The sequence below is a fragment of the Lemur catta genome, chromosome 14 (genome assembly GCF_020740605.2).
Source record: "Lemur catta isolate mLemCat1 chromosome 14, mLemCat1.pri, whole genome shotgun sequence".
Taxonomy (NCBI): Eukaryota; Metazoa; Chordata; class Mammalia; order Primates; family Lemuridae; genus Lemur; species Lemur catta.
The window spans coordinates 21633700-21660429 of record NC_059141.1 but is presented as its reverse complement, the minus strand read 5'-3'; the positions used below and the strand labels follow the sequence as shown (position 1 = coordinate 21660429).

The following is a 26730-nucleotide window of genomic DNA, read 5'->3' as shown; positions in this document are numbered from 1 at the left end:
GTTAAAATGAACATTTAGAAAAACTGAGAACCACTCTGACATAGATTTTATCCTATATATTTTTGCTTTTTCCACTCTGCTTTCAAAATGAGATGGCAAGAAACTACCTTCACTTAATAAACTTCTATCCTCCTCATTATCTTCACAGTTCTTTAGGCCAAAATAATTCCACTGTGTAAATAAACAAATATGAATACTGAGTACTTACATCTGTATATTTATAGTCACTGTTGGTAGCAAGAAATACTTTCCCTACTTCCTTCATCCGGCTCAGAAGCAAAGGCAGTTTTCCCTGAAATGTAATATGATAATGAGTGAAACACTAAAATATTTCTCTATTTATATGTTGGGGTAGTCACATACTGGATTTCTATACATTGAAATAGGAATAGGGGAGGCCCTTTTAGGGGCTAGTTGGTTGGTTTCAGAATTTTGCATTTAAAAGCCCACATTATCACCATGCATGAATAAAGTATTAACATATATAGTATAGTTTATATAACATATAGATTTATATATAAAATAATACACATATTTACGTGGTTTATGTGGTCATTTACAACATAACTCTACCTTCCTCATGATGTCTCCCTCAGGAAAGAGTTTAAATTACCTTAAGATTTCTTGAAGTATGTGAGGTAAGACAGCAATCAGGAGAAGCGGGTTTTAAACATTACCCACAAATACTCTATATAATAGAGATTATTAGGGATGGCTTCACTGTGTATCCTACGGTTTTATAAAACATCTTGCAGAATAAAATAACATGTGCAGGTGCAACCTAGAAATCACCCACCCTGCAGACAAATGAGGAAATTCTAACTTCTGATGTGTCTGGAAAGAAAAACACCTTTTCCTTCTCTCACAGTAAATAGATTCCTTTACTCAAATCCCCCTGGACTCTCTCCATTCAGTGTTCTTTCTTGAAAATCATAAGGGAGGTGGGTGGAAATGGGAGACACAAAGACTGAAAACAAATCTATACCACAGAACTTTGAGAAAATACCATATTCTGCTTTTACTCTGTAGGAAAAGAAATAAGTATCTCATCTTGGGGCTCTGTATTTATTTTTTATTATGAAAATAATTTTAGATTTATAAAAAAGTGAAAATAGTATCAAGAGTTCTCATACACTCTTTATCCAGCTTCCCTTAATATTAACATCTCATATAACCACAGTACAGTTATAAAAACTAAGAAATTTACATTAGTACAATACCATTAACTACAGATTTTTTTGAATTTTATTAAGTTTTCCATTAAGGTATTTTAAAGCTTTCCTCATTATTCCCTGTTGATAGGTTAAAGGCATTTTAAATAACAGTCACACATATGTACATTTATGAGACGATCTAATGCGTGGTTATGACTTGGATATGAATCCCAGCTTCACTACTTACTGTGTGACCTTGGGCAAGTTATTTATTCCCTCTATTCCTCAATTTCTTCTTCTATAACACAGAGGTAACAATAATAACTAACTCAGGGTTACAGGGAAGATTAAATGGCATAATGCACATAATCACGTGGCACAGTGATGTGCGTACAGTAAACCTCTAGCTGCTATTATTATAATTAGAGCTAAAAGAACAAATGAAATACTGGGTCTTCTTGCCTATCAACAAACAGGAAAAACTCTACTAAGACCTACGCTCTGGCTGATAATTCTTGGTGATTATACCTGGCACCTACTATGCCAAGAAAAATAAATATCTTCCCTTGTCCATTTCATTATAAATAGTCTTGTTACTCATTTTCCTAGCAGGTAAAATAAGTTATTATGCAGATCTATTTTTCCCTGAACTACTTACATCTTTGACTACATACTTCTCAAGATTTTCAACTGTCTTCTCCTTAAGGGAGCCCTAGGGGAAGAAAAAAAGGAACTAAGAAAAGAACAAAAATCAGTTTTTAACATTTAGTTTATAAGAAAAAGTATGTTTACTATCAACCCACATGCATTTCTTTAGTATTTACCAAAACAGAAAAGAAGAGAAGGCCAGGAAAAAAAGGAGCAGGTACAATTTGCTACAACTCTGTCTCTAAAATCTGTCTTCAAAATATACAATTGTTTCTATTTTAAATTAGAAATTAAAAGACATTTCATATCTTATTAAATACAGTTTATAATACATGTAAATTTAATATTTAACTAATGTTATTAGTCAAGTGGGAAACATTTGGACCAAAAAAAAATGGACCATTATCATCTACGAAGGATACGTTAAGTATAATCTAATACAGTAAACTCTCTTCTAAGTAAGTTGAGAAATGCAAACTGGAATAAAATCTAGAAGCCAAGTACCACCACTGAGGAGGGATCAGCATTACCTCTGAGAGCAGCACGGCCAAAGACAAGAACAAATGTCTTCTAGAGAGCTGTCACTAGAGGCCAAGTCCATTTTTTTTTAAACAAAGGAAAAATTGTTCCATTTGCATGTGGAAAGTTTTTTAATGTCAGACCATAAAACACATGCCAAAGAGTGAGCAGGTGAAGAAGCAGCTTCTAGGTACCTTGTAATGAACCCAGTCAACAGCATCTCTTACATCCTGGAACATACTCCGGTAGGACATGAAGAGGTCCCCATCTTTAAATCCTGTTTCACAACTACAGAAAGATAAAAAGAACATGACAGGGAATCCAAAAAAGGGTAAATAAAATGAATATCAAAATTGCCCAGGGGACCCAAAGGTTCCAGATCACATGGGTAAAGACTATGACTAATTAGGAAAATTACTCCCTAATGAAAATCCACTTTTGACCACCAGAAATGGCTACAGTGTTCAATGGATTACAATAGTTGTGAACAAATACAAAGTGACAGAATATAATGAATGGAAGCTAAAAGGCCAAAGATCCAAAAATATCAGGTTCTTTTATTTATCACTTTTTAGAAACAGGTTCTCATTGAAGAAACATTTAAAAGTCAAAATCGGTCATTTAGGTTCCTTCCACTCTGACTTTTCTGACATTGTCCCTAAGTACAAAGGTATTGTCCATTTTTTATTTAGCTTAGTGACTCAGCTTCCCACCAAATTTAGTGTCTTAAAATGGATAAGGCATAAAGGGGATCAGAAGTTACCAAACTCTTGCATCTATGACTAAACTTTCAGCAATGGCTGTATAATTCTCCCTTAAAAGGAGAGGATAATTTGTTTAAGACTTAAGTAGAATTTTACGTCAGAGAAGATAAACAGTATTTATTCCTCAATCAAATCTTGCTGGGCCTGGGAATGAAACTAAATTAGCATCCCTGAATGGCTCCTGGGTAGCTGCTGTGAAATGAGTTGGGGGGTTTTAGTGTAATTCTGCTTGGACAGATAATCATCACACAAACCTCCCACTCAGTTGTCACAATTAGCACCTCTGCTGGCCGTCTTCATTCCCAGGAGAAGCCAATCAGAAGTGGTCCCTTCCAAACATGGCTGCAGCACACTGGCAAGGAGAGGGCCGTGTGGGAGGTGAGGGCCTGCATGGAGCTGCTGGTGCTGTCCCATCTCTCAGGCTGGCAATGTGGCATCTCTCACTAGCACTAAATTCACTTTAGAAAAGCAGAAAAGACCTACAATGGCCAGTTCTCTAAAACCCTGTACATTAATTAAAAAAAAAATCAATTGAAAAAAAATTACTAGTATATACATACCTGGTATATCTGGGACAATTAGTAAAAAAATCTACTAGGCAGGCCAACAGGTAGGTCTCTGAAAAACGAAGAATAGATATTCATAAGCTATCAGTGAAAATTCATACTTACTTCATTATCTCCCTTAAGCAAAGACTAATGGTCATAGAAAGAAAGGAAAGCATCAGTATAAATAAGCATAGAATGAGTCTACCTGGTAGGTTGAATAATGTGTTCAGAATGTAAAATCTTTCAGTGTCATCTCGTTGGATAAATTTATTTGGATATTGCTCTCTAGTTTCTGGTCTGAAAGAAAATTTTAAAAATCAACTGACATTTTAAAAATTACATTATAATAACTGTGGGAAATAGTCATTATTCAAAATTCCATTCAAATATTTGATGGCTATGTGTAAGACAGCATTCTAAATATTAAGCCTGGGTTGCTATGAAGATGAACAAGCTCAGGTTCTAGTACTTAAAGAGTTCTCAGTCTGGTAGGGGAGGTAAGTAACATACACATACAATTATAACAAAGTAAAAAATCACAGCTACTACAAGAAAGGTGCAAAGAGCTATGAAAAACCCAAAAAAGAGGAAACCATTTCAACTTAAGGCACAGAGAGAAGTGAACATGTGGGTTTAGGAGAGGAAAATCTAGGAAAAAGTCATGGAAGTGGTGGCATATATGAGCTGGGTCTTAAAGGCCAGGTGGGCCGGTTCTGAAACTAGCTCAATTGGGTAGAGAAAGGAGAACAGAGAAAAAATAAAGCTAGAAAAATGGGTTGAGGTAGATGATGGTATTGTTCCTATATTTCATTCAGGGGCAAGAAAGAAGGTGCTACTGACAGTTTTTAAGCAGAGATATAAACCCATCAGAGCCGAGTTATAAAAAATTAAATTAGTAGCTGTTTTAGGATAAACTGGAAAAAGAAAATATGACATATTGCAAAAATGGCCACAAATTCTTCCTGGCACTCTGTGATGCAACTTTGTGGCCCCTCCCATTAGAGGTTCAGTTTATTTCTCCATTCTTTTTTTTTTTTTTTTAAGGCTGGTCAAGTGAAGCAGTGGGAATGAAGAAGGAACAAAGGAATCTGTAACTGGTTTCTCCATTCTTGAATATAGGCTTGAAAAACAGCAAGTAGGATCTAAGCAAAGACTTGGGCAACACTTGTATAGTGGGATTTGCCCACTCCTGCTATACTTGGAACCCTGAGACTACTGTGTGAATAAGAATAAAACAGTCTGCTGGAGGATAAAAAGACTACATGCAGCAATGAGCCACCCAGCCATCAGCCTGCAAACTGCTAGGCATGTGAGTGAGGCCATTCTAGATCAGCTGCCACCTGTCCCACCAGCTGACCACAGACACATAAAAGAGCCCAGAGAGATCGGCCAAACAACCCCAGAACTGCCCAGCTGACTCTCAGAATTCTGAGCTAAATAAAATGGTCACTGTTTTAAGCCACTAAGTTTTGAAGTAATTTATTTTCCAGCAAAAGGTAACTGATACAAAGTACTGGGAAATCAGGTCGTTATTCCAGTGGTCCAGATGAGAACAGTAGGTCGTGTTATAGAGTGGTGACAAAGGAAATTAAAGGGAAGAATGTATTCAAGAGAGATTGCCAAGGTAAAATGAACAAGACCAGGTAAATGATCATATCAGGCAGATGAGGGACGTAAAAGCCAAAGATGATAACACTCACGCTAAGGTGTCTCTGAGAGGTGGTTGATACTGTTAACAGAAATTTGAAAACTGGATAAGAAGGGGATGTAAGAAGAGTTCTATTTTGGCTATGCTAAGCTTGAAGTAAACATTTTTAGCAGGCAATCAGAAACAAAGATCAAGAACTTAAAACAGACTTGAGAGATAACTGGGGTCATCTACGCACAGGTAATAGGCAAAATCATGGAAAGTAGTAGAGGAGATGGGGCCTCTTAAGAGTGCAGAGAAGGAAGAGAGGAGACTGAGAACAGAACCATGGAGAACATTCAGGGTTAAAAAGAAAAAAAAAAAGCCAGAGATACATGAGAAGCTTGGAGAGTTCAATGGAATACTTCAAAAAGGAGACAGTGTTAAAAAATGTTCCAGAGAAATTAAAAGGGAGAAAGACTGAAATATTAAAAGGCATAATTCTGACAATGAATACATGGAGATTAACAAATCTAAAGGAAATCAAATTTAAAGTTCATACTCAGAATGACTTGGGTAAATTCCTGCTTGAGTTTGTTAACTATATATGGCATAAACTCCAGTTAGGCATATAAAATCACACTAGCTCCCTGTCTTAAGTCACTCTTCTGAAATAAGATTATTCTACAAAGTTACTCTTATTGGGAACTCCTATCGTCTAGCCTTTCAAGATTTTCTGTAATGAAAAATAAGGTGGAAGGAAACAGTAATGATATACTTTCCTCAGACAGGTTTAGTAAACTGACATTGTTTTCTTAATATACTTTTCTATTCCCTCCAATCATTAAAGAACAAGTCCTTTACATAAAGATAGTTCAGTTATTTATTAGGCAGTTAGAACCCAAACTGATTTATAAAAATACTTAGAAATTACATTTTGTTTAAGTGTCAAACCATGCTAATATATATTTAAAATAAAACTCAATTCAAGGTTAGGTAATGTGTCATTAAAGGAATGCTACACTTGGAGTGGGAGGGAAACAGTTACAGTACAGATCCCTACTTTCTGTGACCCACACAATATAAAGATTATTTGAAAAAATGAGGTCCCAACTCATTAGCAAGGACTAAAGGAGCCCAAACTTCCCTTCCAGCCTTGTCCATTGCTGTACTTCAATAACTACTCTTCCTTTCCCTACATCTTCAGTCTCTCCTTTCCATGGGCTTTGCACCTTTTCAGTCTAAAGACTACACAGTGCTAAGTGCTATTTGAATGATTGTGCATTTACTCATCAATGACTTAGTTTTGAAACACTATTAAACGTATTTTCAAAGGAGCTATCGGGAAAGTTTACTGGCTTATGTAAGGGAAGAGAGGAGGTCTGCTTGAGTTAGTAAATGTGACTGTAGTACTGATTTATTGAACTGTTGCTTCTCTTCCTTTTCTTCTCTTTCTACCCCTATCCCCCATAATACAAAAATTCCTTTTCGGACATAAATAGAACCCTGGCTCATCTTCACTGGGATTCTGAATTATAGTGACAATATCAGTATACAGAACAGCTTAGCTTACTAGTATTATCTGCAGTCACTTCATTTTCTAAATCCTGCTTCCTGATATTCATGGATCTTGAACAAACCTCTCATGAGAGGAAAAGTGAAAGAAAGGTAGATGTAACCACTGGCCTTCCCAGATGTGTCAAGGTGGGTACTTATTAGGTTGGTGCAAAAGTAACTGAGGTTTCAGACAGTGAATTTTAAATCATCGTAACTAGGCTCAAACACATCTTTATTGATCAAAATAGGAACCATTACAATCAACACATTTTTACAAATGAGAAATAAGTTTGCTTATTTCTGTAGCATAAAAATCCATACTCTGGGATTCCACAAACTCTTGGAAAGCATTTCCTGCATCCTGCTGCTGGTGCAAGTGTTTTCCCTGCAAAAAGTTGTCGAGATACTTGAAGAAGTGGTAGACAGCTGGTGAGAGACCAGCTGAATATGGAGGATGAGGCAAAACTTCATAGCCCAATTCGTTCAACTTTTAAAGTGCTGGTTGTGTGATGTGGTCGGGCATTGTGGAGAATTGGGCCCTTTCTGTTGACCAATGCTGGCAGCAGGCATTGCAGTTTCGGTGCATCTCATCGATTTGCTGAGCATACTTCTCAGATGTAATGGTTTTGCTGGGATTCAGGAAGCTATAGTGGATCAGATCAGCAGCAGATCACCAAACAGTGACCATGACCTTTTTTTGGTGCAAGTCTGTCTTTGGGAAGTGCTTTTGGAGCTGCTTCTTAGTCCAACTACTGAGCTAGTCGTCGCAGGCTGTCGTATAAAATCCACTTTTTGTCAATACGTTACAACCCAATAGAGAAATGGTTCGTTGCTGCATATAAGAAGACAACACTTCAAAATGATGATTTTTTTGATTTTCGGTGAGCTCTTGAGGCACCCACTTATCGAGCTTTTTCACCTTTCCGATTTCCTTCAAATGCTGAACAACCATAGAACAGTTGGCCTTGAGGTCTTTGGCAACTTCTTGTGTAGCTGTAAGAGGATCAATTTCGATGATTGCTCTCAATTGCTCACTGTCAATTTCCGAGGGCCGGCCACTGCGCTCCTCATCTTCAAGGCTCTCCTCTCCATTGCAAAACTTCTTGAATCACCACTGCACTGTACGTTCGTTTGCAGTTCCTGGGCCGAATGTGTTGATGTTGTAAGTTGCCTGTGCTGCTTTACAACCCATTTTGAACTCGAAAAAGAAAAATGCTCTAATTTGCTTTATGTCTAACATCATTTCCATAGTCTAAAATAAATGTAAACTAAATAGCAAGTAACAAGTCATTAGCAAAAAAATAAAGCAAGAAACGCACGTTAGGCCGGGCACGGTGGCTCATGCTTGTAATCCTAGCACTCTGGGAGGCTGAGGCGGGAGGATTGCTCGAGGTCAGGAGTTCGAGACCAGCCTGAGCAAGAGCGAGACCCCATCTCTACTAAAAATAGAAAGAAATTATATGGACAGCTAAAAATATATATAGAAAAAAATTAGTTGGGCATGGTGGCCCATGCCTGTAGTCCCAGCTACTAGGGAGGCTGAGGCAGAAGGATCGCTTGAACCCAGGAGTTTGACGTTGCTGTGAGCTAGGCTGACACCACGGCACTCACTCTAGCCCGGGCAAGAGTGAGACTCTGTCTCAAAAAAAAAAAAAAAAAAATGTACATTAAAATGATGTATAACATAACCACATTTGTTTAAGAATGCATTCCAATATCAAACAGCAAATTTCAACAATGCTAAAACTGCAATTACTTTCGCACCAACCTAATACTTGACACTGTTCTCACTATGTATACCTGGACATCCTTGAGCCTAATGTAATGTCAGTAATGCCAGCTGAAGAGTCTTATATCAGATTCTTCAATTCTAAGTGGGGCACCGCTATGACCTCAGATTCAAAGGAAGCTCTGGTACAATTTCAGTCCTTATCTCAAAAAAAAAAAAAAAGGACTTTTTTTTTTTTGAGACAGGGTGTCTCGCTCTGTTGCCCAGGCTAGAGTGTAGTGGTGTGCACCACCATAGCTCACTGCAACCTCAAACTCCTGGGCTCAAGCAATCCTCCTGCCTCAGCCTCCTGAGTAGCTGGGATAAGGCATTGTCTTTCTAACAATTTCAATGTAGACTGATGTTACTATTTTCCATCAAGAATGAATAATACACGGTAAAGTTACACAAGAGACTGACACATAACCTATTTTGGTTTTAAGAGTTGCTCTGACCCTAATATAGTGTCACTAGTAAATAAGGTAATATGACAATAGAGAAAATGTGTTTAATTGTAAAGCCACAATTACAGAAGTTGTCAAATTGTGGTATTATGATTTTTTAAGAAAAAATTGGGATGCTTTGCCAAAATAAAAAGTATATACTAAATTTTATCTGCTATCTACTAGGGTATAAAGTCCAAATTAGTGACAATAGTGGAAATATTTTGATTATGAAAATAAAGCTTATCCTTATTGTTTTTTTTTTTTTTTTTTTTTGAAACAGAGTCTCACTTTGTTGCCCAGGCTAGAGTGAGTGCCGTGGCGTCAGCCCAGCTCACAGCAACCTCAAACTCCTGGGCTTAAGCGATCCTACTGCCTCAGCCTCCCAAGTAGCTGGGACTACAGGCATGCGCCACCATGCCCGGCTAATTTTTTCTATATGTATTTTAGTTGGCCAGATAATTTGTTTCTATTTTTAGTAGAGACGGGGTCTCACTCTTGCTCAGGTTGGTCTCGAACTCCTGACCTCGAGCAATCCTCCCACCTCAGCCTCCCAGAGTGCTAGGATTACAGGCGTGAGCCACCGCGCCCGGCCGTTATTTGTTTTAAATATTATAACCCTGTATTCATTTTAACCCTATGTTTTAAAAAAAATTTAATCACATAATCAAATGGTTGAAAGTGTTCATTAGAATATAAAAAATAATGTATTAGCTACTAAAAATCTTTTTTTTTTTTTTTGAGTTTGGAGTTCCAGTGAGCTTTTATTGAGATAAATTTTTAAAAAAATCAAGATTTTACCAACCATTTTTTTCTGAACCTTATAAACTCAGCAGAGACTCTGGTCCATATATGTGTACATACAACATAACACATACCAACAAAAACAAAGCCCCACTGGAAAATTTGCTAATTAACAGAAAACCAATTTTCCCTTTCCCCAAATGTTTTCGAAATTTTGAGTTCCCACTGTTCACTTCTCAGTGGAACTGGTCCCTTGTGGCTAGGGACACTGGAATTCTCCCCCATTTTTACTAAACAAAAAAAAAATTTTTTCTGTTGTTTTGTTACTAAAAATATTAGTCATTTAAATTGCTATAGTTAAAACTTTTTCAAAGCACTTTTATGTACATACCTTTTCAGAGCAGCTACCTGAGAACTGTATTAAAAAGGAGAAAATAAAAATCTTAGAATTTCAAACAAGTCAAAACTACTACAGTTCTTTTGGACAAATTTGAAGATGAGCTTTGTTGAATGCTATATGATTAGAAGGCACTTAATTTAAACAAAATGTAATTGCCAACTATTTGTATGTCAGTTTAGATTCCAACTGCCTAACTGTTAACTAACCTTATGTCAAGGAATTTTCTCTTTAAAGATGAAAGGAATCGGCAAGTATATTACATCTGGGAGACAATGTCATCGTTATATTATTTGACTATAAAAACACTAGGAAGAGGCTATAGGTTCTCTGTACTCACCCCCTTATGAAGTTAAATCCATGTGCACAGACCAAAAGGTTTCCATAGGCATCAACTTTCAAAAGATTTCCATATAGTGTGTCAAAGACAAGTCCCCTATGTGAAAATGAAGACATCGTTGATTATGCAAAGTAATACAGGCAATAGTTTTATGTAGTACTACTCAATCACCAAGAACCAACTTCATCTAATTCCAGCTTTGTAGGCACTCAAGTATGTCCCAAAACAGTATAAACTTAGAAGCTTAAATGAGTGAATTAAATCTTAAAAACTAATCCCAGAGCAATTAAAAAATATTTACTTTGTCCAGATAGACTGCAGTCCCCAACCCCCAGGCAGAGGAATGGTACTGATCCGTGGCCTGTTAGGAAATGGGCCACACAGCAGGAGATGAACTGCAGGCAAGCCAGTGAAGCTTCACCCATATCTACAGCAGCTCCCCATCGCTGGCATCACCACCTGAGCTCCACCTCCTGTCAGATCAGTTGCGGCATTAGATTCTCACAGGAGGGCGAATCCTGCTGTAAACTGCGCATGCGAGGGATCTAGGTCACATGCTCCTTATGAGAATCTAATGCCTGATGATCTGAGGTGGAGCTGAGGTGGTGATGCTAGCCCTGGGGAGTGGCTGCTAATACAGATTATCATTAGCACAGAGGTCTGACTGCACAATAAATGTAACGTGCTTGAATCATCCCAAAACCATTCCAACCTCTGGTCTGTGGAAAAATTGTCTTCCATGAAACTGGTCCCTGGTGCCAAAAAGATTGGGGACCACTGCAGATAGATAAATAATCTCAATTGTTTTCTATATGGAATAAGAGCTTAATCAAAGAAGGTATAAACATAATTCCTCTTAATACAGCTGGTACCATTCTATAACAGTCTTTTAATTTCCTTGAGCAACCTTTTTTTCTTCCATTCTATCAGATGTTGTATGTGGGACATACATGATAGCATCTCAAATGAACATTATCTTTCTTAATTTTAAATCTTCCCTATCAAATCCAGAAATGCAAACTGCCAAGGCTCTGACTACCAAGTTAACTACATTAACAAAACATATAACGGCTTTCCAACAGCCAAAGATAGGACCATCTGTGATTACTGCCCATCAGTTTTAGTAATCCCTTTTTCTTACCCATAAATAGGTCTTCTTCAATAGCAATAAACTGAGCTCAATTCAAGAACACAAAAGATATGGTGTATGTGAAAATTTCATGGCAATTTTAGAATCAGCACCAACCAAAAAAGCAAAGAATTATTTGATAATTTTTTTTGTCAGAGATAAATTTGGAATTACTAATTTTGGGGGTAGGGGAAGTAGTCTTAATCCAAAAACATCTTGAAAAATTACCTGGTAGGGAATGTAGAATCATAAGCAAAACTGAGCAGCTCCTGGGGATAGCCAATAGAAACTAATCTTTCCACAGTAAGCTCAAAGCCAAGGGATTCATACTCTGGGGACTTGTACACTGCACAAAGAAAAGGTTCTCATTAGTCAGCATAAAGAACAGCCTGTTAAAACAGAAGGCAAATGATTGTGTTTCTGCTCTTTCCCAATGCATCCCTCCTCCTAAATCTGCCATTTTTCTTCTTTCCCCTCAAGCTCTACGTTTTGTACTGTCCCAAGTAATCAGAGAACTCAATTGTTAGTCTGTGGAAATAGGTCATATTATAGCAGGAGCAGCAGCAACAAGATGAATTATCAAACATTTCATTATATAGTGCTTTCAATCTTAGGAAACCTATTCCAAACATTTTTTCCTTTATCTATTCTTTCATTCCCACAATTAAAAAAAACTAATATGCACAACTGTGATATTAATCATGAGAACAAAAGTAAATGGAAAACTAGGTAAGAGAACCTTCACTGATGTGCATAATGGACACATAAATCCTTCAAAATCCAAAATGAGCTTTTTAAAACAATTTATTTTTAGAATTCCTATTTGGCTTGGTAGTTGCTTTATAGTCCTCGTCCAATCAACATATTTGTTCTAGTTGTTAGATTAACTTTTATCAGCCTTACCAATGTTATAGCCATCACAATTATACTTTATAAGTTGTTACTGCAGGCCAATCATAAAAAGACATGTCTGAGAATTAGAGAATCTGGATATGAACAGAGAATTAGACATTAAAGAATTATGATTCATTTCATTAGATGTGATTATGGCAGAATGGGTACATGCAAGTATGTATATTAAAAAGAAAATCTCCTTATCTGCCAAAGAAGGATACTGAATTTGTTATAGGTCAAATACCATGTATTTCAGACTATGGGGGTTTCTCTCTATTACTGTGTATGTCTGAAACTTTCCATAATGAAAAAACTTTTTAGTGTTATCACTGTAATTCAGCATAATGAACACACTGCTCCTTTAAATAGGTTTCTTCCAAATAAAATATTTAGATAAGCATCCTTTCAGTGAGTAAGCCATATTCAAAATAAAAATAAAAACAAAAAGACCTACCAGCTTGCTAAATGTCAAATCAGGCAAAAATATCCCTTCTATTCTTGTAGTCTCATAATAATACAACTATTATTATAACATTATTATAGTTTTTCCATCTGCTATTAACATCTTTAGCTTATAGCTAAAACTGATTTTTCATCGCAAATAGTCTGCCTATCCAAGTTAGTGCTAATATTTCAATGAGTACGACTCAACTTTCCTTTTCCAAAAGCAATCCTTTCAAATATTTCAGGAAATACATAAAAGAAACTGATTGCGTCCAAAGAATGGAACTGAGTGGCTAAGTGACAGGGAAGAAGACTTTCATGTATCTTCTTGTACCTTTAAAACTTGTAACATATAATGTATTTATCTATTTTTTAATTAAACTGAAATTTTTAAAAAGCAAGCTGGGCTTTCAAAATCCTTTAATAAACATTTGTCAGACTTACGGAAGCCTAAAAATTGTAAGGTTCTTTTGGAGATGCTTGAGTCTCATCTATTCAGGACAATGCCCAACAAAACTGTCTTTGTTTCTTTTGTTATCATGGGGGTAATAATAATTTAATGCTAATGCAAACCCTAGCTAACATTTTCAAAACTGGCTATATTTCTTTCTTTCCTTCAACTCCTGCCTCATTCCCACCCCCTGCCAAAAAAAAAACATGTTGAAGACTTACCTGTGGAATTCCTAAATCTATTCTATAAGATATGCACTATGGTAAAGAAAGTGCTACATAGTCATACACACTAACAGAGTTAAAAGCTGGTGTATTATCATAAAACCAGTAAGGTATGGCACCCACTGAGGTAAATTTGAGTTATACTGAGAATATAACATCTCTCACCTTACCCTGCCCCCTGTTCCCACCTCAATTGCAAGTAAATCTCATTTTAATACAATTTCCAAAAACCAAAAATTACTTCTCAATCCTAACCAAAGTCCATTTATTTCAAATAATATTTAATGAAAAAAAGTTTGCATATAGCTAAGTATTTTGGGTACTCTACTGACATTCATTCTTATAGGATTTGGCCCATATATTAATAAAGTATTTTTAATTATTAATTTTTTAGAAGGATAATTTGCTGGATATGCCTTAAGAATGGGGGACAAAAACAAACCTTAATCATTCCCACCTACGCTCACACCTAAATCACCAATTTTCCCTAAAGAGTCAAGTAATTATAGAATGATGGAGTAACTGGTATTTAAAACCTATGTCTATGAGACAATTTGGATTGAAGCTCAAATTAATTTACTCAGAATTTTTAGTGAAAAAAAAATACAGGGAGAAAAAAATCTCAAATCCCCATTTTGCCAGTACAAAGCCTGGCAAAATGAATAGCAGAAAATAGAAAAGCAGAAAATAAAACATTACGTATTTGCCACATTGTATTTATTCACAGGGCGGAACTTCCCAAGTGTTCAAGGGAAGTGACTTTCTAGAAATTCCACCTACAGAAACAAATGCTTTAAAATTCCTTTCTCTCAATGCGTTAAGGTACTTTCCAAAAATACAATGTACCTTCCCCATTTGCTGACCCAAAGTTACACAGCAAGAACACACATCAGCTGAAGCCAGAATGCAGGTCTCTCTCAGTCTCATCCAAAGTTCTCTGTGGTAGGGTATACTACCACTGCTAAACATGAATTTCTAGATTACATAGGCCATCAAAATTTAAGCTTGGGTGTCGAAACATACACTTCTCTCTCCAATTTCTTTCAACTAGTCCAAAATAAACTGCTCTAGTCACAGGTGGAAATGGATTTAGCAAAGAGAGTCCAAGTTCCACTTTGATGACACTATCTATTTCATCAAGCTCTATATTAATCAGTAAGACCTACAAGCTATTGACATTTTCTCATAAGCTTCCCGGATAATTGTTTCAGCAACACGAACTCCCAGGTCATTAAATTATCTGCTAGAGAACTATACAGTACAATTCTGCAAAAGCAGAAATGCAGCTGAACAGAACATGAATTTAGATGTTTTATTCTAAGTGTTTCTTAGGAATAAACACATTTTGTTCTGACCTGGTAGCAAAAATTCCTGAAGCTTACAAAGTACCACGCTTCCTTTAAAAAAAAAATTAAAAGCAAAATTCCTTTTTCAGTCAAACAGGTGCTTCAAAGCCGGCCTCATTTGTAGGGAACTATATATCACCCCAGTCTGTAGAGCTTTATGCCGCTCCACAGCTGCAACGACTCTAATTTCAATTTCTCTCACAAAACTGTGGCAAGTAAATGATGCACAGTTTCTAGCTCAACTCTTACAACTGACTTTCGGTGGTTCCAAAACCCAGGCAATAGCTTCAAAGTAAACATAACCTCACACATTAACTGCTTATTTCTCCTCCAAGAAGGTCCTCGGGCCTACCCCAACTTATTCAATATCCAAAGACAAAGGAAGAAGTTATTTTAGGGGCCAGAGTCCAAAAAAGAGGACCGCTTTAGCCACTAGGAAAGCACACAGTGTTCTCAGGTTACGTAACTAGACTATAAAGAGAACAACCAAAGCTTTGAAAGTTGAAGCTACTGAGAGCATTTAAAGATATTCTTTACTGCATAATCTGAAAGGAAAAAACCGCTCTTCAAAAAATAACTGCATGTTGTGGATGAAAGTTGTGGGCTCTGTTTTGAGTGATACTGTTCATACAAGATAAAACCTATGTTAGTGGAGAAAGTCCCTTTGGAATGAGTCAAAAACTTTCTGCAGGGAAGTTTGAAATTCTCATGCATTTTTTACCTTTGCTACCAAGACACACTGTGTAGTCATTTACAGATTCAGAAAAATAAAGGGCAAACCTCTACAGAGGTTCCAGCCTAGTAGAGTGCTGCTGCCAAAATGAGAACTCACATGAGGCAGATGAAGATGCAGTGTGTGTCACTCCAGTCTTGAAGGAGTTACACTGGCTCTCCTGTTAAAAAACAAAACAAAGCAACAAAACAAAAACAAAAACAAAAACAAAAGCTGATTTTAAAACTGTTGTGATGGGCTGGAATAGAGAGATACCATTTGGAAATTGGTATTTACAGGAGTTACTACTATTTAGAAGTCTCTGACCATCACTAAAATTAGCCTAATTGGCCATAACCAAACAAGGGTATTGAAAATATGCCTAAGTATTGTATATTATTTACTTTCCTGGCACCTTTAGTCTTGAATACAAGCCATGTCTGATCCTGAAATGTTAAGTGAAAAGACAAACAAAAATCTATTTGTCTTAGTTTATTTTCTCTAGCACATTTCAGGTTAATATGATAGACAGTGAATGCAGCTGGCAAATGGTGTTTAAAATTGAACTATGGATTGTGAAACAAGACTCAATAAAGGATATAAAACCAAATCAGAGCAGTCTCATCTTGCTCTCAAGTACCCATTTAAGCTGAGTCTACTAAACCTAACTACCTACCTATAGGTACCTACCTACCTCTTTACCCTTCCAACACCTAAATTTCTTGTCTTGATATAGACTAGAATCAACTGTATGCTGCTAAAAATCTAACTAGATGTTTAAATTTGGAATGCAAGGAAATTTTTAAATTTTGATTCTGTCAGTGGGTATTTGCCCTAAGCAGTTATAGCACTCCATAAAGTTAAAAGAAACTACCTAATCTAGTAAAATAACCAAGTTGAAGATACATACTTCCTTTAAATATACTGACACTTTTAAGATATGCATTATGTTTTACTTTATAGGCAGTAATTTTCCCCAGACATTTAGGGTTTTGAAAACATGTGGTTAGACTCCTCTAACTCCTGGATTTTTTTGTGAAAGGGAGTTGGTACTACATAAAAGAGCAGAAATAACCAAATGTATTGCCTAAAAGTTCTAAAAGCATTACAACTGGGAGAAACTACCATCAACAGTCACTATGAAAAACAAAAATGCAACCCAGCCACCCAAGAAAAATCATTTGCTTTTATGCCATAAACGTGATCAACATCAATGTTCTCTACCTAGTTATGAGGCTATGCAATGTTGGTTCTCTGTGCCTATAACTAGAAAAGGTAATAAATAATACGTATCTTTCACTGAGAAAATTTTAAGTAAAATCTTTCCAATTCTCATGTAAACAAATGCCAGAAGACTTTTCCTGCTTTTCAAAACTATTTGAAAACCCTAACACATTAACAGTCTATACTCAAAAATTTTATCTCTAACCCAAGAGATCACAAATGATCTAAAAAAAAACGAAAGTTTCATAAAACTATCTCAATTTTAATTTACTTAAAAAAGCTAGACACTGTGCAACACTTACAGTAATACAAAATAAAATGAACTTCCAAATGACTAAATATGTATGTAAGTAAAATAAATAAGTGGAGTTTGAGAGACTGCCAATTTTGGTTCATTTCAAAGGCAAAATTAAATGGTAATTAAGAGATTTATTTGTTTAAAAAATACTGAAAATATTAGAAGGATGTTTAAGGTATAATGAAAAAAATTACTTAACTTATAAAGATACCCTTTGAGATATACTTAGGAGGATCTTGTATTTTCAGTACTGTTTTCAATTTAAGATAGACAAACTGAAATTATTGAGATTATAACTTTTTAAAATCCTCTTTAACCAAAGGAACTGCTTGTAATACAAAAATAGAAATGGCTAATATTTTTTCCCAAAAATAAAAACAGATCACAGCACTCAAATGCTTGTACTAAAGTTAGAGAAATTTAACAAACATTTGGATACCTACTATGCACCAGGTACTAGATGTTGAGAACAAAAAACAAAATAACTCATGATCCTTGACCTAAAGGGGATTATAGCCGCTCATGCTGCACTACAGGGATATATAATTAAATATTTATAATAAGTTTTAGAAGATCAGTAACATAATGTGACTAAGAAAGTATACAGGGCCAGAAAGGGGGCCAATGAACCCAGCCTAGGAAGTCTTCTTAGAAGCTATGTTTGATTTATTCAGGCTTATACAGATTAACTCCTTTTTATAAACATTATATCAAAGTACTATTAATATAAAGTTTATCTGACAAACTTTCTGAAATTCAGATTCAGATAATATGTTCTAACCACCTGTGTCGGGGTCAGGCAAGTGAATTAATGTGTAAAGTGGGCTGAGTGAGGGCATACATCTAGCCTAGAGGAAGTAGCTACTCAATTGTAGTTGACCACCCCTGTGGGAATGATAGCCAAATGTTACCAATTGTGTGATAATAGCCAACATAGATTTTTTTTACCTGTAATTTCTCAATTTTAAAATACTGAACCAATTAAACAAATACTCTTTGAACCAAACTATGGTCTATGGTCTGAGGTGACTCCATGGGCCAACAGTGTGCACCTCTAGCCTATACTTTAGGTCATATACTTCCATATAAGTTACCTAACCCATTTAACTAAAATGTTTGGTTATCTTCTTCAAAGAATCTTAAATAACAGAATTTAGGTATTTAATGAATTGGAAATCCGGGTAGACATAAATTATTTCTTTAATAAACACAAATATCCTGGATAATGTTATTATTCTAGTCATCTCAAGGAAAATTAAGAGGGCAGATTAAAAACTTGGGAAATAAAAGAATCTTTACAGTCACTTGATTTGGACTCCTGTGATCATCTGAATCTGACTCCTTCACATGACTATCAAAACCAAACAAGTGTTCCCAATGACAGAAAATAAACCCAACGTTCTCATGATCCGCCTAGGTAACCAACTGCAGTATTAGTGTTCCCTGACCCTGCAGGTTTTATTAATAAGGTTTAAATAAAATGTTTGCTACACAGATTGATTCCATTATAATTTGTCCTTTCCTCAGTGGCCATTATTTCTATGATAAAACCAACATCCAGAGAATGTGTAAGCAGAAGAGATAATGAATCAAAGGTAGTCATTGTGTTAGAACTATTCTGAAAAACAAGTTTAGCCATGTTGAAAACACCCTGTGATACTGGGGAAAAGAAGATTCATCTTACTAACTTTACTGATACAACTAATATTATTACATGACATTCATTCACAAAAAATGTCTTACAATTGAATGCTTTTATGATTGGCAATGGAAAGTAAAGATCATAAACATTAGTAATTTATTATTTCTATCACCATGTAATGGAGGATATGGAATGGGTTTTATTACACAACTGTTTAAATTTCCTAATAATATAGAAATAAACCATTTATTATTATAATTCAGAGAGATTAACATTAGTGAAAACCTTAACTGAGACTTGACATAAAGGGAATCAAACCTTGGAAATTAAGTGTAGATTCACATAAAAGTCACACCCCTAAAATATATAGTCTTGAGGGTGTTTAGCTCAACTAGTACAAAGGACTTTCATCCATAAATGGGATAATGATGAGGACTATTATTCCTTTTTAAATTCTTTCCTAAGAATTTCCTAATACTCTTTTGAGAAATCACCTCAAAAGCATTACTTGGTTGTAGAAATAGCACTTCATTTCCTGAGGTAAGTAGTGTAAAAAATCCTGAGGTTTAAGAAAAAGGAGTAATAACAGTTAAAATAATGACTATAATACATCAAATGGAAATGAAAAGACTAAAAGACCTTAAAATTTAAATGCCCTTTAAAAAAGAATCACTTTATTGGCATTTTGTCAGTTTCTTCCACCAGATTTCTTTTTTTTGTTTTGGTGGGGGTGGGATAGGGTCTTTGCTCTGTTGCCCAGGCTAGAATGTAGTGGCATCATCATAGCTCACTGCAACCTCAAACTCCTGGGCTCAAGCGATCCTCCTGCCTCAGCCTCTTGAGTAGCTGGGACTATAGGTATATGCCACCACACCTGGCTAATTTTTCTATATTTTGTAGAAACAGGGGTCTCTGGCTATGTTGCTCAGGCTGGTTTCTAATTCCTGGCCTCAAGTAATGCTCCCACCTTTGGCCTCCCAAAGTGCTAGGATTACAGGCATTAGACAATGCACCTGGTCCTGATTTTTAAATTTAATTTTATTAAGGATATTTTTACTTACACACATAAAAGTAGAGAGAATATGAAATAAGCTGCTTTGGACCCATCACCCAAGCTTTACCTAGTGGCACTATTTTGGATTGTTTCATCCATCTTCCCTAATTTATTCTCACATAATTTAATAAATGTTATCAGATCAGAAAGTTCTAAATAATCTTTCATGAAATATTTTAAATAGCAAAAGTGTACACAAGTATCATGTATCACACATACAGAATTATTTTATTAGTCACGTATTCCTTTAATTACTGCTTAAATATCCTCCCCATTTAGAGGGCTATGCAATACTACAACAGTCTTTTATCAGCAATAAGTTATAATAAAATCCTTCGAAAGTAAGGATTGCTCAGAATTATTTTAACTATACCATGTTGTCAATACTATAGTCTAGATGAGAACCAGTTCTACCAACAGCACTGATTTTTTGGTATGATAGTACTGGTTTAGTGTTACCAGGTATTAATATTCTTACAAAATCATAGTCACACATAGGTTATTAATATGTTGGGCCAAAGAAAATAAAAGTGTAAATATGCAGAAAAATTTTAAATTAGGGATGATACCAAAAATAGCTTCGTTTAAAAAGAAGCTTAGAGAACCCAAATTAAGACACAACTTGCAAAAAAAAAGAAAAAGAAAAGAAGTTTAGTTCAGTTAACCAAACAAAGACAAGTATTTTTACCTAAGGATCACTGGATTTATTCCAAAATAAGTTGTCCCTCTCTAAAGGACACTTACCTCAAAACAACTGAAACAAAAACTCTATTCTGAAATGAAAATAATCAAGCTGTATTATGAGCTATGACTTATAAAATAATGCCTATTAAAAACAAACGTGAACTTACACATCTAAATGAGCTTTCACTCATTCAAAACAATCACTCACAGAGGCAATATACACTTTCAAAAGAATTCCTAAAATGTCTAAGAAATGACAGTGATACTGGAATACATTTCCTTAATAAGGTGACTATATGAAGGAAAATAACCATTTGGAAATATATTTTCTTATGGGCTTTCTTTAATAAAAAAAGATTAGTCTTTTGACTCAGTTTAGATGTGTGTAACTTTGCAAGTCACCTCAAATCCCTTCTGGAAAAAAGGTAAAGTATATATCCTACATAAAAGTAGTCTCACTTTGGGAGGCCAAGGTGGGAGGACTGCTTGAGGCCAGGAGTTTGAAACTAGCCCAGGCAACACAGCGAGACCCTGTCTCTACAAAAAAAAAAAAAAAATTAGCTAAGGGTGGTGGCGCACACCTGTAGTCCCAGCTACTTGGGAGGCTGAGTCAGGAGCCCAGGAGTTCAGGGTTAGTAAGCTATAATCAGACCAGTGCACTCCAGCCTTAGCAACAGAGTGAGACCTTGCTCTAAAAAAAAGGCAGGGGGGAGATGGATCTATGGTTTATTGCTTTATAGTTAAAACTATAAATAATGAACCTTCTGGCTATGCAAACCCATTCACCATAGGCCCTGTCAAGTTCAGTTTATCTTGATCAGATTGTTGATACAACTCAATGGATCTAGTATGAATTTATCACATTTCATCTTCACAACTCTCCTTCAAGAGTTGAGTCCTCATATCTTCTGATTAGATTTTTATTTTGTTTGGTGTTATGACACTGTTTTCTAATTTATTTTTATTGATAACTATTAACCACAATTACCTAGTTTTGTTTTGTTTGGAAAGAGTCATCTTCTTTGGGAGAGGGACTTTTTTCTTTTTATCTGTTACCCTAGTTTCTCTGTTCAAAAATTCCTCTTACTTTACTCTGTTTCTGGTAGAGGAAAAAAAAAAACAGTTCAAAACCTCTTAAGAAAAAAGATCACTAAGAGCGATAATGAATGTATTTTATAGTCAAACTACACCTATTTTTATGTTCCTTTAATCTTCAACTGTATAATCTATTCATAAACTGATAAATCCCTCAAGGATAAGTCAAAGAATATACACAGGTTGATAATTTTCACTGACTTGGAGGTGCTCATTCCCTCACACATTAATGTGCATATAGACAATGTGTTTGGAGGCCAGTGGGTAAGGTAATGTGTAAGTTCTACATTTTCCAAGTTGTGAGAAGGATGCCTTGAGTATTGTCTCATAATTGGGAGAATAATTATTTCTCTGGTCTTTTTGATGAAGGACATCTTCCTTTGTTTGTACCAAAGACTTTTCAACAAATACACTCCTTTCATAGACCTCTTGCCATATTAAGAAATTCAGACAGATGCAATTAGTTTATACATTATCAACAGGTAAGTTCAACTCAGCTAATCTTCCATATTAATTTAATTATCACTATTGCAAGGAGTTTCATCTTTAAGAAGAAATGCTCAAGCAGACACAAAACTTTATGTTATCATTGGATTCATTAAAAAAAACAAAAACAAAGCTCTCCTTGCATATATGGTGAACTGATTTATTCAGTGAGGAAAGAATAGTCTTTACAACTGGTGCTGGAAAAACTTTTCAACATATGCAAAAGGATGACAATGGACCCTTGCCTTACACCATATACAAAAATTAACTGAAAATGGATCAAAGACCTAAATGTAAGAGCTAAAATCCTAAAACTCTTAGAAGAAACCCTAACAAAAAATCTTCATTATAATGGATTTGGTAATGATTTCTGAGATATGACAGCATAAGCACATACAACATAAGAAAAAATAGGTACACTGGACTTCAAAATTAAAAACTTTTGTGTAGGAAGACACTATCAAGAGAGTGAAAAGACAATGCACAGAATGAGAGACATTTCCAAATCATCTATCTAGTAAGGGATTAATATCCAGAATATATAGAGATCCTCCAACTCTGCAATTAAAAAACCCCAATTGAAAAAACTGACATTTCTCAAAAAAAAGATATACAAATGACCAAATAAGCATATGAAAAGATGTTTAACATCACTAGCCAGTAGGGAAATGTAAATCAAAACCATAATAAACCCATAATAAACCTTAACAGTCACAGCCATTAGGATAACTATTATCAAAACAGAAAAACCTGAAAACAACAAGTATTGCCAAGGATGTGGAGAAACTGGAACCCTCATCAATTGCTGAAGGGAATTCAAGATGTTACAGCCTCTGTGGAAAATAGTTTTGTGGTTCCTCAAAACCTAAACATAGACTTACTACATGATCTAGCAATTCTACTCCTGGGTATATACCTAAAAGAACTAAAAGCAGGAACTCAGGTACTTGTACACCAATGTTCTTAGCAGCCTATTCAAAATAGCAAAAGGTGGAAACAATCCAAATGTCCATCAACAGATGAACAGATAAATAAAATGTGGCCAGGCATGGTGGCTCACGCTTCTAATCCCAGTGCTTTGGGAGGCTGAGGAGGGAGGATCACTTGAGGCCAGGAGTTCCAGACCAGTTCGTCTCAAAAAAAAAAAAAAAAAGTGGTATATACCTACAGTGGAATATCATTCAGCCTTAAAAAGGAATGAAATTCTGATATATGCTATAACATGGACAAACTTTAAAAACATTGTGCTAATAGAAATAAGCCAGACATAAAAACAAATATATGATTCTACTCTTATGAAATATCCAGAATAGGCAAATTCACAGAGACAGAAAGTAGAATGGAAGTTACTAGGGATTGCGGGGAGGAGGGAATGGGGTGTTATTGCCTCATGGGTATGAAGTTTCTGTTTGAGATGATGAAAAAGTTCTGGAAATGGATAGTGGTAAGCATTGCACAACACTGTGTACTTAATGCCACTGAATCATACACTTAAAAATGGTAAATGTTATGTTATGTATATTTTACCACAAAAAAAGGAAAAAGAAAATACTGACTTGTTTGAGATGTCTATAGTGACAATACACCAATACCGAGTAATAGTTCTTACTTCAGATTGTTTTTCCCACTCCTTTAAGCACCTCTAAAGCCAGTAAGTTTAGTGAGGATATACAATTGCTGACAGAAACATGATAAGTGCTCTGGACTGGACTCTAGTCCAAGTAAACACACCATGCAAAAAATGTTCACTTAAATGTCAAGTGAGTTGAGTCCATTCCAATAACAATAAAACAAGATCAGAGGGCATCTACTATGCATGAGAGGACAAGGATCAAAGGTCCTGAGATGCTTCTGCTAGTAGCAGAATAACCCTCTGATTTACCAACACTAAAGAGCTAGTTTTTCTTAATTTCTTCTCTGGTACTCTTTTTTGTTTTTTATTATTATTTTTATTTAAAAGACAGAGTCTCGCTCTGTCACCCAGGCTGGAGTGCAGTGGCATGATCATAGCTAACCACAGCCTTGAACTCCTGGGCTCGAGTGATCCTTCTGACTCAGCCTCCCAAGTAGCTGGGATTACAAGCTTCGGCACCTAACTCCCTTATCCCTATTAGAAACAAATCAATGATACCCCTGTCATAAAGAAACATTTTTTTAATTTAAGTAAGGACCTGATCTCCAAAATCTATTTCCTTCACCATGATACTGCAAAAAAAATAACCCTTCACTGAAACACTGCTTTATTTCCATGGAAACATACTCTGATGCCAAAATATCTTGTCATTAAAAGCTGCTCAGAGAAAAACTTTAACTTTCTATTAAGTTCATGATCATTAACAATACTTAAAAAAAAATTAAAGACTAAATATTCCATTCTATCTGCCTAGTATTCCAGGTTTTTCCACAATACGTGGGGGTGTAAATAAGGTTAATATTGATATTTTTCTCCTTATTCCTTAGATTTTTCTCTTATAGCTCAAGTTCAGTATATTAATACTTTGGTATCACTAGCAGAAGAGAACTACTTTCATTACAGTGATCATTTTATATACACTATTTCATTTAAACGTTATACTTAAAGTTTATCCCTATCATACCCCCCACTTTTTTTTAATTAAATGAAGAAACTGAGACACAGAGAGGTGAAGTAACATGCTGGTGGTCAAGAGATATAACAGAGATGGGGAACCTGTGGCCTTCTAGGTCCTCAAGTACAGCCTTTTGACCAAATCCAAATTTTACAGAACAAATCCTTTTATTTTTATTAATATACTTTTGTCTATTTTTATTTTATTTTTTAAATGAACATATTTAAAATTCCAAAGAATAAAATAAGTTTCAATGAAATAATCATCCCAGATTGACTGGCACAATTAGAATATTAGTAAGCCATGAGGGCTAAACTGACGGCTACTATGCTCATGATTTAGTTCTAACTACCCTTGCCCGACTGGCGCTAATACCACACCAGGCTGGCTGGTGAGAGTTTATGGGGGTCAAATATGTCAGTCTGTTATCAGCTTTTGAAGTCAAATTTGTGAAGAGCTGCACAGCTTGACACTATTTTTTAATTCTGTCTGCTTAACAGCCCATCATGTCAAAGAAGATTAAGACAATGCTGAAGGAAGAAAACTCACTTTTTAATGAGGATTGGAAACTGCAATATTATCTTGTTTCTGCTAAAGATAAGATGATTTGCTTGCCTTGTGATACTGCAATATCAACATTAAAGAAATTCAATACTCATCAACATTATAACACTCATAAGGACCACAAATATTTTAAATTAGAGGGAGAGGTACAAAAGGTTGTATTGCAGAAATTAAAAGATGAAAAGCAAGATAATTCTTTCAAGCAGCAATAAGACCTGGAAATAATGTCACTGAAGCAACTTATAAAGTATCTTATATACTCGGGGGAAAAAAAGAGAAGCCATTCAGGGATGTAGAAATTGTGAAAGAAAGCATTGTTGAAGTTGTAGGATGCTTGGACCATGATAACATTTCAAAGTACAAGCAAGTCTTTCAAGGAGAACCATAACTGATCAGCAGCATGAATTAGCCTTAACAAAACAACTTCATGCAATACTTCAAAAGGAAAATATATATTATTCAATTACTTTGGATGAATCAACTGATATTGCTGACTCAGTGCAGGTTTTATACTTCATTCCGGTCATAACAGAAGATTTTCTTCGCTATGAAATTACTCACTTTGGGCACTCTTGTAAACAGAACACGGGGGAATAGATATTTTCAACAACTTTCAAGGTAAATGTCATGAAGTTGGAATGAATTTGGTAAATTTAGCAAGTGTATGTACATATGGTGCACCTTCCATGATAGGAAAACATGAAGGGTTTATTGCACAGATTTAAAAAAATGCATTAACAGATCCAGATGCTCTCATTTCTTTTCATTGTATCTTGCATCAGCAAAATCTTTGTGCTAAAGCTACTATTTTCAGTCACACTTTGCAACAAGGTGTAAGTATTGTTAACTATCTTCATGCAAGTGCAACAGGGAATCATCAGATTTGTAACATGCTAAAGTTGAACGATGAAGTATTCAATGTAGATTTGCCCTATCATTCTAAAGAGTGTTGGCTAACACAGGGACAGGTGTTAGCCAAAATTTTATCTCTGTGAGAACAGATAGTTAAATTTTATGAAGAACAAAATCAGCAATGTGAATTACTAAAAGATTTCTATGGGAATATAGCATTTCTGTGTGATATCATGTCAAATCAAAATGACTTGAATATTTCTTTCCAAGGTAAAACTAAGTGTATATAGGATATGTGGCAAAAAATCCAAGCATTTCAAAAAAAAAGCTATCTTTTTTCAAAACACTTCTTCAAAAGGAAATTTCAGATGAACATTTTCCCCAGTTAGCAAAGGTCACTGATGAGGATGATATATGCAAATAATTTGAAGAATACACAGTTGTTACAGACTTATTAATTGGAGAATACAATGAAAGGTTCACTGACTTTGAAAATCATACTCAAATTAGCATTTCAGCCTCACCTAGTTGATA

General features: G+C 35.4%; 1 protein-coding gene across 2 annotated transcripts in view; it reads right to left on the bottom strand.

The window, feature by feature from the left end:
- The window catches only part of NT5C2 (5'-nucleotidase, cytosolic II), a 76261-nt gene that overhangs the window by 7422 nt on the left and 42109 nt on the right, over positions 1-26730 (bottom strand). Inside the window, exons 4-11 of one of the 2 annotated variants that reach the window (XM_045568485.1) lie at positions 11867-11984; positions 10510-10605; positions 10164-10187; positions 3839-3930; positions 3646-3703; positions 2516-2609; positions 1813-1866; positions 209-292 (exon numbers count right to left, since the gene is read on the bottom strand). In XM_045568485.1, the coding sequence (XP_045424441.1) occupies positions 209-292; positions 1813-1866; positions 2516-2609; positions 3646-3703; positions 3839-3930; positions 10164-10187; positions 10510-10605; positions 11867-11984 (620 nt within the window). The remainder of the gene's footprint in view (positions 1-208; positions 293-1812; positions 1867-2515; positions 2610-3645; positions 3704-3838; positions 3931-10163; positions 10188-10509; positions 10606-11866; positions 11985-26730) is intronic. The other variant, XM_045568486.1, reaches the window with a different exon arrangement.